Source organism: Oratosquilla oratoria, chromosome 39, assembly GCF_046742065.1.
Source record: "Oratosquilla oratoria isolate Oo_2021 chromosome 39, ASM4674206v1, whole genome shotgun sequence".
Lineage (NCBI taxonomy): Eukaryota > Metazoa > Arthropoda > Malacostraca > Stomatopoda > Squillidae > Oratosquilla > Oratosquilla oratoria.
Genome location: NC_134815.1, coordinates 2,621,596 through 2,634,777, shown reverse-complemented (window position 1 = coordinate 2,634,777; position 13,182 = coordinate 2,621,596). Strand labels below are relative to the sequence as shown.

The window sequence follows — 13,182 nt, the reverse complement described above, 5'->3', positions numbered from 1 at the left end:
AATCTTCTATGAAAAGTGGGGAAAGATGGTCAATGCTGATAAAGAAATATCTTGGTTCCAGTTTGATGACTGAGTACCAGCTCAAGTGAGCTGTACATCTACATAAAGGTTAAGGTATTGATGGGATCTGAAGACAAACAAGGTAGACACAGTTCTCTCCGTTGTCTGTATCACATGACCATCCTATGTTGGTCCTTTTGCAAAATATGATTGAGAAAAACAATAGTAAAATCCTAATCAAATCATCATTGTAGCAGAAACAGAGATAGCAATGTTTTTTTTATTTGCCACTGCTACAATGAACTCCTACATGCCTTGTATGTTATACTATTACATTCTAGTTTCTCCCATGTCTACTTCATGGTAAGTCTTGTTTTTCATATTCATAATTTTTTTTATTACCTTGTATCTTCATGATTCGCATGTTAGTCATATTAATGTGTACATGACATGATGAAAACTACACCATGTCATATTACTGTGTATAGTGACATGATGAAAACTGCATCATAATGCATTTTGTGCATCCTTTAAGCATAAGTAAATTGCTGAAAAGAAAACAGTGTCAGTTAAAAATCTACAGGTTAAAAGTGCTAAGAAAATACATTTTCAGCAATAAATCATCTCACACCCTGTGAACCAAATTCTGCACAGCCAAAAAAATGTAAACTACGAACAGCACGAACAGTCCCTAAACCTAAGAGCACCTCTGCTACATTCCCCAATTAATGCTTAGCAGCATGGCAGCTACCCCTGTCTGTAGGAACAAACCAACAACCCACAAGCAACCGTACGAGGAACATAGAAATTCTATTCATTTTAGCAATTGCACTTTCATACTGACACACAAAGAAGCAACCATATACTTTAGAACAGGATCCCCACACTTGTTACAAAGGCATTGCTGGTTATAAGCTTTTGAAGCCCTGCATTTGGCTTTTGTGCCAGCGAGAGTTAATGCTACTATACTATAAAGCTACTAGTTGCCAAGCCCTTACTTGCTCTGCAAGTATTACTGCCTTTTGTACACTGATATGTCAGTCTACTGGATTAATGCTAATAACCAACATATTACGATGTTACCATGTTCAGTAGCATTAACAGATATACCACCACCAATGGGACAACAAAGCTATTCCACATACTTTAGCCAATAAGAATAACCAAACAGCCAATGTGTAAACTAATGCCAATAGACATACCACCAATCATTAATACATGTCAAGCAATGCTATCCACTGCAGTCAACCCATATGCTACAATCAGGATCACAAATGATTGATGTACATTTGTTAAAATGACAAACAGCAGCACTCTTATACCAACCGAGCGTAGTGCCATCAACAACGGGACACGAATACATTGTTCGAGTCTCCTGCACGACATGAGACTTACTGGGCAACCCAGGCATTTGTGTTGACATTGAACGACTGAATGATGTGGCCGAACAAGGTGGACCTCTCGTATAATAGGATGTTGACATTCCTGCAGCCATCCATGCGAGACTTCCCATTGCTGCATGTTCCATTGAATGCCAGGCCTAGGGTTAAATGGATACTCTGAACTACAAGCAAGAAACAGCATGGAACTACAAGTGTCTACTATCCGCATGCTCGAAAAACCTGAGCACGCTTATCTGAAAAAAAAAAGTCTTTGTCTTAAGATGACTTCCATTAGGTACTTAAATAAAGAAACCTGTACTAATACTCATTCACAACAAGCACACTTTACAATTTTGTACATCCGCACTAACACACCATCGATATACCATCATCCAATATACAATATCCATCGACTGTTGCTCCTCTCTTGTATACTACAATTAGGTAAATACAAACCAGTAAAAGCATGAATAATAAAGCACTTTACATCACAACAAACCTACATTAACCAGTAAAATAAACTGAGATCAATCCTTTTAATGCCACACATTGTAGTAAAAACAGAGAATAGGAGGGAGAGGGAGAGGGAGAGAGGGGAAGAGAGAGAGGGGATGAGAGATGAAGGAGAGACAGAGGGGGAAGAGAAAGAGGGGAGAGAGAGAGAGATTGATAGCAGATAGATGGGATAGAGGTGAGGAGGAAGGGTAGGGATGGAGGGAGATAGACACAGAGATGGAATTTCGTATGTGTATCTTGACCATATTGTGTCAACAAGTTTTCACAGAGTTGGTAAAGGCAAGATCTCAGGATAGTAGTAGAAAAGAGGAATAATGAAATTTAAAAGTTAAGTGTTCTTCATAAAAGAATACTGAATGATTTGGTCCATTGATATAACTCTGAATTCCATAAAATATTGATCACATGAATTTATACTGTCAATACCTCATATTGAGGGGGGGGGGGAAGAGAGAGAGAGAGCGAGAGCACTCTGTGCATACAAGTATCAAAGGGGGAGGGAGACTGAGGGAGTCATCTCTGCATACATGGGGGGTGAGGGAGACTGAGGGAGTCATCTCTGCATACATGGGGGGGGAGAGAAAGAGGGGGCTGGAAGAAGGGGAAGAAAGGGAAAGCAGGGTGAAGAGGGGAGAGGAAGTGAGGGTGGAAGGAAGGATGAGAGGAAAGAGAACCCTGTGTACACAAGAGTTGAAGAAATAGATCATTTTTCCAAATCAAATTATATTACAAAAAAGGGATAAGCAATGGACAAAACCGTAGTCATGGAAGCCATGGCAACTGTGGATGAACACAATGCAATGCATGTGCACATGTACGCACAAGCAGAAAGGAGAGAAAGAAAGAAAGAAAAGGGAATTTTTTCTACAAGACTAATCACAAAGCTTTCATCCTACAGCAACATTCAATATAGCCTACGAAGAAACTAATTTACAAAATTTTATACAATGTGAAACCTGAAGCCTATTACTGATCTAAATCACCAAACAAGTCTGCATTCCCAACTAGAAACCAAACCTAGAAGCTCATACACAAGGCACAATCTAGGCAGATTCTGTAATTACGCCAACAACAAACTACAGAAACTTCAGTCTTAGGCAATACAAAATGCAATACACTCATTCCAGTCTTAATTCACAACACCTGAACTTCATTCATTATTCACAAGATCAACCATAACCCTTAATTTGCATATCTCTATTTCAGTACCTTTCTTGGTTCTTACCTGTATTTTTGTTGAATTTATATTGAACTTGCTTCCCTATATACACATGTCACAAGTTCCTAGATGACGGAGTCAAAATAGGTAAATTCCCATATTATCAACAGTCCTCATATCTAAACTACGGATGGGACTCGACACACAAAAGTATGCATAAAAAAATATTTCTTGCCTTCAAATTGATATGAACACATTTAAATATAGCCAAAGCAACATTTAACATGAGAAACTAAGATGAGGGGGAAACAAGGGTGGTGAATGGGAGTATAATAAGTGGGTGCATGCCTTGACTGGCTACCTCTCTTATATGGGGGAAGAAGCCTTTGGTATTATAGAGAGAACACTTTACAAAACCTATAAATGATGTAAAACAGAAATTGAGGGTCAAATGATGGTTACCTACTTGTGGTGGTCCTGCAAGATGGAGAGTAGAACTGCCCATTTTCAAAACCCATCAACTCCCTCATTACGAGGGGCTGAATCTATCTCTGGACTGACCGTATGATCTCTCAATTTCATCTGATTTATTGCACATTTTCAGCCATGGAGAGCTGATAACTGGAGAGTACTCTCCTTGTCCTACTACTACTTTTAGCCAGTGACATAGAAACAGTACCACAAATATTGAACACGGACAACATTCTAAAGCTGGTGACAGATGTAAATAACATTTCTTACCTCGCTAAAGATTGTACAATGGGGTCTTCCCATGAGGTATATCACTAACATTACTTGGCCTACTCAAACCCAACCCAGAGCATAACACTGAATTGATTTATAAGATTTATGGTCCTTAGCCATTTATTGGTCTCTAATGGCCATGGATTTGTGCCTGAAATGCCTGGTCACTTTAGCTGGCACAAGTGCAGCACCTGGTTTGGCTGTGGAGGGCAACACTGGAATAGCACTCTCTACTTGATTAGTGTTCATCAGGTCTCTAGGGATCCTGCCATCCCCTACCCTTTGGGCATGGCCCAGCCAGTGGAGGTACTGTTACTGCAGAAGTGTGTAGAAACAGCAAGGCCAAGAATCTTGTTGGTGGTTAAACAGTCTCGCCACTTGATGTTGAGGCTTTGTCTAAGGCTGTGCATGTAGGTGTTTAAAATGGCAAATGTTGTTACTACATAGCCAATTTGTTGGCTGATTTAAGTTTTCATGGAAAAGTGGTCCACCTCCAGATGGAAGTGAGGATATTGACAAGTTCTGAAAATGTGGAAGGGAGATGACACTGGCACCAGTTTCACAAGACAATCTCACATAGATACCTGTTGTTCTTCCTATGGTGTCTGAAAGCAAGTAATGTCTGGGTAAGGCTTGGGTGAGGCAGTGCAGGATAAGGTGTTTGGTGTTTTCTGTGTGATGACTGAATCTAGGGCAGTTAATTTCTGTGGCCAGGCTTACTCTACATTAGTAATGTTTTAGTATTGGATGGTGATCCGAATGGTGTCATATTGGTTAGATTCTTGTTTTTCTTGGGGGAGATTTGAAGGAACAGAAAGTTTGGCAATTGATCTTGAAGTACTTCTTTTCATCTGAGAGTGCATGGGTGAGTGGGTGGGAGTGAATTTTATGCCTTTGTTTTTGGCTACCACCTTTGAAAGGGGAAAAAAAGTCATTGGTACATGAATATATGCGTGTGTTTTCACATGGATGTGCTGGTGGATGGCTGTTGTACTTATAAGTTACCAGCATTTTTGCTACAATCAACTGCATAATTTAATGAGATGGATGGGTTGGAGAAGACCTATACATGTGGTGTTCTACAAGATGGAGTTTGATTTGTGTGTGCAAAATGTATTATTTGTGTGGTTTTGGTGTATCCTGCTTCTTCATGCTTTATTTTTCATAGCTTGTAGGGTGTCTATGCCTGTTGGGAACCATGCAGTGGAGGTGAAGTGAAGTTGGGTTCTAAGAGATTGTTTGTAGACTGTGATTACAGGAAATACGACTAATTCACACCAATGTTGGTGTACTGCTGAAAATGGCGCACAACTAAGGGAAGCTGGATGCGAGATGAATCGGTACTTTTGTAAACAGTGTAGGAAGTACACAAAAGCAACCACATAAATACTATCACTTGCCAAATGGTCTTAAAAGAACAGCAACTTCATTACAATATTTAATTTGGAGGGGCAAACAACTGCAATACTGAATGAAATATCTATGGTCACATTAAAAACAGGGACTAACTTATTTCAAATGGTGATGTACAAAGCTACACCTATCTATTACATATAAAAGTATACTTTGCCTTATAAATCACCATTTGGTGCAAGTTAATCCATATTCTTGATGGGACTTCATAAAATGGGTTTTCTTACTTTTATCTAACTATTGAGTTTTGTTGGTTTTATTATGTGGATGTGTCCATGATTCAGCCACGTGGATGTACCATGTCTTGCTGCATTGCTTCTGACCCAGGGCAGTGGGTGGGATTCAGGGATGACCTATCATCCATGAGGAGCATGATTGGGTACTGCCATATCAATATGGCAATTCAGGGCAATACCTACAATTTCTTTTGAGCTGTCGACATTAAAAAATTGCACGGACCTTAGAGAAAGCAATGGTTTTGTAGCAGAGGTATGTCAAGTGCTCAGTGAAAACCTTCAGGGGAATATCTTTCAAAAAATTTCCACTATTCAAACTTTACTGAATATTACTTAATCTTCCTCTAATTTATTTTTATCAGATCATCTGGTGGAAGAGTGATCAAAAGTGGAGAAATATGAGAAGGAGGGCTGAGAGGTACCGAATGTGAGCAACTTGAACGAGAAGAGGAAAGAAGATGAATACAGGATGAAATAGAGATATGTGGACAAAAAGAAAGAGGGTGGTGGAAGTGGAACAGAGGTTCTTAACCTTCTTCAGTGCCCTTAGTACCCCTTGACATCTAAAAAAAAAAAAAAATCCTGTACCCCCATCCAATATAAATACAAGGCAAACATATGAAAAGGATTAGTGATACAAACTTTGCTTTGCTTTCTCATTGTAAATACACAGTACCATTGCACTGGCTATCATGTCTTGTACCCCCCAGGGTTCAAGGTTTTGTGCCCCTTGGGGGTACCTGAGGTACCCCCCAGGTTAAGAACCACTGAAGTAGAAGATGAATTGGCATGTCTCAAGGAGAAAGCATAGTGAATGGTGGAATGAAGTAGGTGCAGTGGCTGTAGAAAAGGCATGCATAAGAAGAACGATTCTAAAGAACTGATGAAGCATACGAGAAGTAAAGTGCAGAAGTGAGGAAGGCTGAAAGAAGAGCTGATGAGACTTTTTGAAAAGAATAAAAAGATGTTTTGGAAAAAGAGTGCAAATGTGTGCTGGGCAGAGATGCAAGGGCAAAGGGAGCAGATGAACAGTTGTTAATGAAAGAGAAAGACAACAAAAATATGAGCAGAGTATTTCAAGCAGTTGTTGAACACAAAGGAGGACAAGGAGGCTTTGATTATGGTAGTGGGTTATGACAGGAGAGGAAAATGACAACATTATTGCAAAAGAAGAGGTACAAATAGCATTAAAAGACATGAAAACTAACAAAGCATTTGGATTAGATGGATGGCATGTGGAATGTCTGACAGAGGGTGGAGCTGTAACAGTGGAGGGCTTGTGAGATTGTTGAATGTGTGTCTTATGAAAGTGAGACAAGTATCAAAGTAGTAGTTCGACAGGGATTAGTAATAAGTGGAAGCCTAAATTGGAGGAATAAAAAGGGAAAAGAGGAGGTATTTGGAGAAGAGCAGTTTCTGTTTAGAGGGAGAGCATATATCAAGTGTTTGCAGAAAGCAGAGATGGGATTGTTCCTCGGTGCGTTCCGCTTTAGTTTGGCCGCGGTTTGTGCTCCCAAACTATTAAAGCAATATAGGTGCTGATATAGTATCTGGCCTCCGAAATTTTTCTTTGGTATAGTATGTGGCCTACTGATCTTTTATTTTGATATGAACTTGTCTCTTAAGCTTTAATAGTTTGAGAGTGCAAACCATGGACAAACTAAAGCGGAATGCACTTAGGAACGTGACCAGCTCTGAAAGAAAGGTTTATCTATCTAATATATAGGAAAGGAATTCCATGTAAGTGCATGTTCATGCAGACGTGTACACACAAACACACCTTATGAAAACTTCCTATAATATTTCTTCTGTTATTGCCTGAGAAAGTAAAAGCTTTCCTGCATGGTTTCCCTTGCCTCAAGGATAGATAACAGTAGAATGTAATCAATAATTTTCCATCTTTGGGGTAGTTACTGCATATCAAAGATTTCTGTGCCAAACCCAGGTCTACTGTTATGGTTTCCCTTCCCTCAAGGATAGATAACAGTAGAATGTAATCAATAATTTTCCATCTTTGGGGTAGTTACTGCATATCAAAGATTTCTGTGCCAAACCCAGGTCTACTGTTATCTATATCATTAAATATGGTTTGTCGGACATGATGACATACATAGATGGATATCAAACATCAACAATAGACAAACACATTAACTACACACTTGAAAAATCACACAAAACACAATATCACAAAAAGAATAGACATAATAACCTGTATTCAAGGCTGAGAAAGGGTTTAATGTGACCTTATCAAGTCTTGGTTCCTTAAAAAATATTGGGTTTCCTATTCCTTCACTGCAAGGCTGAAGAAACCGATATCTCTCCAGTGAAATGAAAGTCTCCTTCATGCCAATGTCAATTTGTAAACAGGAGAGAAAGTTTATGTTCCCTTGGCAAACCTCCTCTTCTAAATATAAATCAGCAAAATATAGAGTATATACAATAAGCAGCCCTTTTGTATGAAATAGACAGGTATTTACAAAATGAAAAATGACAAGCAGGTGGGGGTGAGGTGGGGTGAGGTGAAGTAAGGTAAGGTTAGGTGAGGCTCAATGTCTGCCCCAAAAAGTCAAGGTGGTTTCACTGTGCAGCTGCCAGACACAGTTGCACATAGGAGGCTGAACCTCAACAGGCTTCATAAGTCTTTAGGCAAGTCCTCTAACCAATAATAGGTAGTAACATAGAAATTCCTAACAATGTATATAAAAAAACAGGAAACTTATATGAGAACTAACAAGGGCAAAACACTTCCAAACATATTGATAGCAAAATGCTCAGTCCAGATGTGAGTAGTGAACTCAATATATGACCCTTGTACATAGTATATAGTTGACAAAACAATTACCTGACATAATGCAGACACCTTCTGCAATCAGCCAACAGGAGATATACTTGTAGAGAGTCACTTTTGCCCACAGTCCAACGATGACATGGCGCTTCCAGAGTGCCAGGTCCTACGAAAAAATTAAATTAATGCATATTTAGAGAGGTCTCTATCACAAGTCTTTCGCCAAATAAATAAATGTATCAAAGACCCTTTCCCTTCTTATGGGGTGGCCAAGTTGAAGCACACACACTTGTTTATCTATATACTAAGGGATTTTCCCCCCTTAGAACAGAGGTAGCCAAGTCAAAGGCCAATCCAACCCCATCGACCACCCTTGCCTCCATCAATTTTAACTCCTCGCAGATGATGGGTCATCTCTGTCTCCTGCCCACTGCCCTGGGTCAGACGCAATGCAGCAAGACACAGTATATCCTCAGCAAAGCTGTTTCACTTAATGTGACCCCCCACCCCAAACCTCTGTTCCCTCATGTTGAAAATAGAGAAGATGGGGAGAAATCCCTTCAGGCTGCATCAAACTATCATCCATACACAACCACTCTCTGCTCACCCCTATCCCTTGCCTTCTCTCTTCACACACACACACCTAAATACATATACCAAGGGCTTTTTCCCCCTTACAAGAAAGGTAGCCAAAGTTAAAAGGCATAAATCCACTCCCACCCATTTCATCCCTACCCACTTCACTCCCATTCACCACCCCTCCCTCCCTCCCACTTTTCTTGGCTCCTCCTGGATGACAGGTCATCCCTGCATCTCACCTGCAGCCCTGGGTCAGAAGCAAAGCAGCAAGACACACCTTCATCATAAATAAAACCCAGTCAACTGCCCTTCCGATCTCACCACCTTGTGTATCAAGGGGGGTTGCCATGTTTCCCGCCACATTGCTTGGTTTAAAAACATGCAGCAAGGCACAACTTTTCCAAAGCAATCCTCTGCAACAGCTGAAGCTGGTTTACCCTCACTGTTTCACTATATGCCAATCCCCCTCCTCGTCCACTCAAAAATAAATCATGAAACAGATGAGAAGAATATCCCGTCAAGGCACACTGTCCCTGACATGCACACTCTTTTCCCAGCTGGATAGACATTCCACAGGCATCCAAAGTGCTCCATACAGCACCATGGGTAAAATAACTTCTTCATCCTTGTATTCATCCTGAAACTCCTATTTCTCTTATAATTTTTCATTCCACCAAGACATTCACTCACTTTTCTTACTCTATCATTCAACTACTCATCCTCCATTCAACACCTTATGGAATCCCAGATACTTAATCTCTTCAATATGAGCTGAATACTAGCTTGCACATTAGGTTGCCTGATGTATGATAATACACACAGATACAGTACTCGTCAAAAGTATGCAACCCCTACTCCCTGCGGGTGTTTATTCATGACGAAAATAGGAAGGCATTTTCTAAGGTGAAATTATGTAGATAGAATGTATCTGGCAACTCCCTGCTGTCATGCTGGGCTAACAGAGTGGAACATGAGGGAGAACTCAGCCAGTCACTTCCACACTGCCATGGGAAGAGCATTTACAGGTAACCCCTCTCTTCAGGATCTTGTCTTTTTTCACACTGGTTTTCTTCATTTCCATTGGGTCTGTAACATTACCATGACCCCTACAAAAGAATTCATTAAAGATATAATTGTCCAAGTCATCAGATAAAAGAAGGCAGACCATAGAACTAAAGAAATCGGTGAAATGTTGAAGGTGGCCAAGCCCAAAGTCATGAGATACATGGTGCGATTTTGGGAAAGAAGAGGGCTGGAGATATCATCCCTGAAACCTAGGATAGGGTGTCCTAAGAAGAGTTCTCAAATGGTTTTGAATATCACAAAGTGTACTTTAGAGTCAAATCTACTAACAAAAGCAAAATCTCTGAAAGAGAAGCCTTCTTAGGATCCCCTATACCAATTTACTGGGATGGTATCTCTAACCCTCCTCCCTCTCAAAATTGCACCATGTATCTCTTGACTTTGGACTTAGCCACCTTCAACATTTCACAAATTTCTTTAGTTCCATGGTCTGCCTTCTTTAATCCAATGACTTGGGGAATGACCACTTTAGTTAATTCCTTTGTAGGTGCCATGGTAACAATACAGATCCTAGGGAAATGAAGAAAAACACTGAAAAAAAGGCAAGGTCCTGAAGAGAGGGGTTACCTGTAAGTGCTCTTCCCACGGCAGTGTCAGAGCAACTGGCTGGGTTCTCCCTCACATTCCACTCTGTTGGCCCAGTGTGACATCAGGGTGTTGCCAGATACATTCTATCTACATAATTCCACCTCAGAAAATGCCTTCCTATTTTAAAAATAAATATATGGCCGCATGGGGTTGGGGTCGCATACTTTTGACGAGCACTGTACGTATACATACCAATGGCTCCCTTACAAGGGAGGTAGCCAAAAAACAAAGGCATAAAATCCACTACCACCCATTCCATCCCTAAATACTCTCCACTCCCATTTATCACCCTCCCTCCCTGTTATCATGGCTACTCCTGGAAGATGTGTCATTCCTGCATCTTGCCCACTGCCCTGGGTCTCAAGCAGTGTCGCAAGACACAGTACATCCACAGCGAGGCTGCTTCATTAAACTGGCAACCCCCCTCTCCATCCCCTCATGCAGAAAAATAGATGGGGAGAAATCCCTTCAGGCTGCATCAATAATACACATACAGACGCTCCTCAACTTACGTTTTAGTTACGTTCCGAACGGCCGAACGTAAGTTGAAAATGAACGTAAGTTGAAAATGAACGTAAGTTGAAAATGAACGTAAGTTGTTAATGCACATTCTAGTAATGTATGACCGTTCATACTGTACTATACATCCGTAAATTCTATTACCGTATCTTATAAAACACCCCTAAATCATTAATTATACACATAACATTGTAAAATACAGTAAACTTCCACTTATCCGAACTCCAAGGGGGATTAGAAATGTCCGATTAACCGAAATGTTCGGTTAATCCTACTTTGTATGTTTCGTTCCCGTGGAGTTTTATGCGGTAATGTCGGCTGCAATATTTGTACCTGTAAACTTAACATACACATGGAAATGCTTATAATAGTTCATAAACATATTCTATAGAGTATAAACAGACGATCGGGTGTAAACATGGAGTGTACTGCCACCGTGTGAGCACTTAGTGAAGCTCGCAGGTGGCGCGGGGGTGGCGGAAGAGGCGGCGGGGTGTTTGAATATTCGGTTGAGATCCAACTACGTTCGGTTGAAGCGATGGCTCCCGTATTGAGAAAATGTTCGGTTAATGCGATTATTCGGTTAAAACGCGTTCGGATAAGCGCGAGTTTACTGTAACATTAATTTCAAATCAATTAAATTCAAGCAACATAAATTGAGATGGTGGAGGTGGAGGAGGAGGCACGGCACGTTCAGTCTGTCGTTTGTGCCATGTAAACAATGGACGCAGCGTCATGCGTAAGTATCGTTTCAACTACGGAGAGCACGCTAAACTAATAAATTCACGCAAAATTTTTTTTACCATTTTTTTTACAATCAGTTCAAACGTAAAATCGAAAAAACGTAAAACGAATGAACGTAAGTAGAGGAGCGTCTGTACATACATACATATGCCAAGGCTTTTTCCCCCTTACAAGGGAGGTAGCCAAAAAGGAAAAGGTATATAAAATCATTGCCACCCATTCCATCCCTGAATACACTCCACACCCCTTCACCCTCCCTCTTATCTTAGCACCTCCTGGATGACGGGTCATCCCTGCACCTTGTCCACTGCCCTGGGTCAAAAGCAGTGTCGCAAGACACAGCACATCCACAGCAAGGCCGCTTCATTAAATCGGCAACCCCCCTTCTCCGTCCCCCCATTGCATAAAAGGAGAAGACGGGGAGAAATCCCTTCAGGCTCCGTCAAATTTTGCTCACACATGTTACCTCACCCCCCATCACAACATCATCTATATACAACCATTCTCCATTCACCCGTCTTCTGTCCTCTCCCGTCCTTTCTCAACTGACATTCCCTTCTTCCCCAATAATAATCAATCTTCCCCAATAATAATTAATAATACACACATCATAAAATAAAAGTTACAGTTGTTATACTTATTCTTTCACCCTGAATTTTTATGACCAGAGAAAACACGATCAAACCTGTTCACAGAATATGGGGGTCATTCAGCTATGACTACAAAAATATAATCAGGGCACTGACACCGGCATCCTCATACACTCACTTGCGCCTCATGATGTCTACAAAGGCGATGTCATATTCTAGGGGTTAACTCTCCATCTCCTCTAGCCTCTGACCCTTCATATTCATCATCAAACTGGGCAGATTACATCCCTCACTACTTTATTACTGATCATTTTGCAACTTCTTTTCTCTCAGGAGATTTGATACTTGAAGACCATACACATCTACCTACATACATACATATACCACAGGCTTTCTTCCCCCTTACACGGGAAGTAGCCAAAAAGAAAAAGGCACAGGAACCACTCCCACCCATTCCATCTCCTACATACTCCACCCTCTTCCCTCCCTCACACCTTGGCACCTCCTGGATGACGGGTCATCCCTGCCTACCAATAAAAAAATATTTCACCCCATGATACAAGCCTTTGTACTTACATTAAACTCTTCTGATGCTATGTAGGAGTCTGGGAAGTATTGAATGCCAACCTGGTAGACAGCCAAATAAAAAAGTCCCAATGTACCCCTCCACAAACCAGGTAGGATGCATTGCGGCAAGTCTCCACTGATCAGAGTACCCTAGGAGAAAAAGAATATGTTCATATTTACAATTTCAATAAAAATAAAAAAAAATCACTTATCTTGCTTACATCAAAATGACTTCAAATGCAGGCGCAGTAATCCCTCAGGTCACATGGATCAGGGG

At 40.7% G+C, this 13,182-nt stretch overlaps 1 protein-coding gene across 4 annotated transcripts in view; it reads right to left on the bottom strand.

Moving 5' to 3' along the window:
• nes (lysophosphatidylcholine acyltransferase 3 protein nessy) overlaps positions 1–13,182 on the bottom strand; it is a 56,929-nt gene that overhangs the window by 28,178 nt on the left and 15,569 nt on the right. For 2 of the 4 annotated variants that reach the window (XM_076176440.1, XM_076176442.1), the window contains exons 5-7: positions 12,915–13,055; positions 8,293–8,401; positions 1,396–1,540 (exon numbers count right to left, since the gene is read on the bottom strand). In XM_076176440.1, coding sequence (XP_076032555.1) covers positions 1,396–1,540; positions 8,293–8,401; positions 12,915–13,055 — 395 coding nt within the window. The remainder of the gene's footprint in view (positions 1–1,395; positions 1,541–8,292; positions 8,402–12,914; positions 13,056–13,182) is intronic. The other 2 variants (XM_076176441.1, XM_076176443.1) reach the window with 1 other exon arrangement.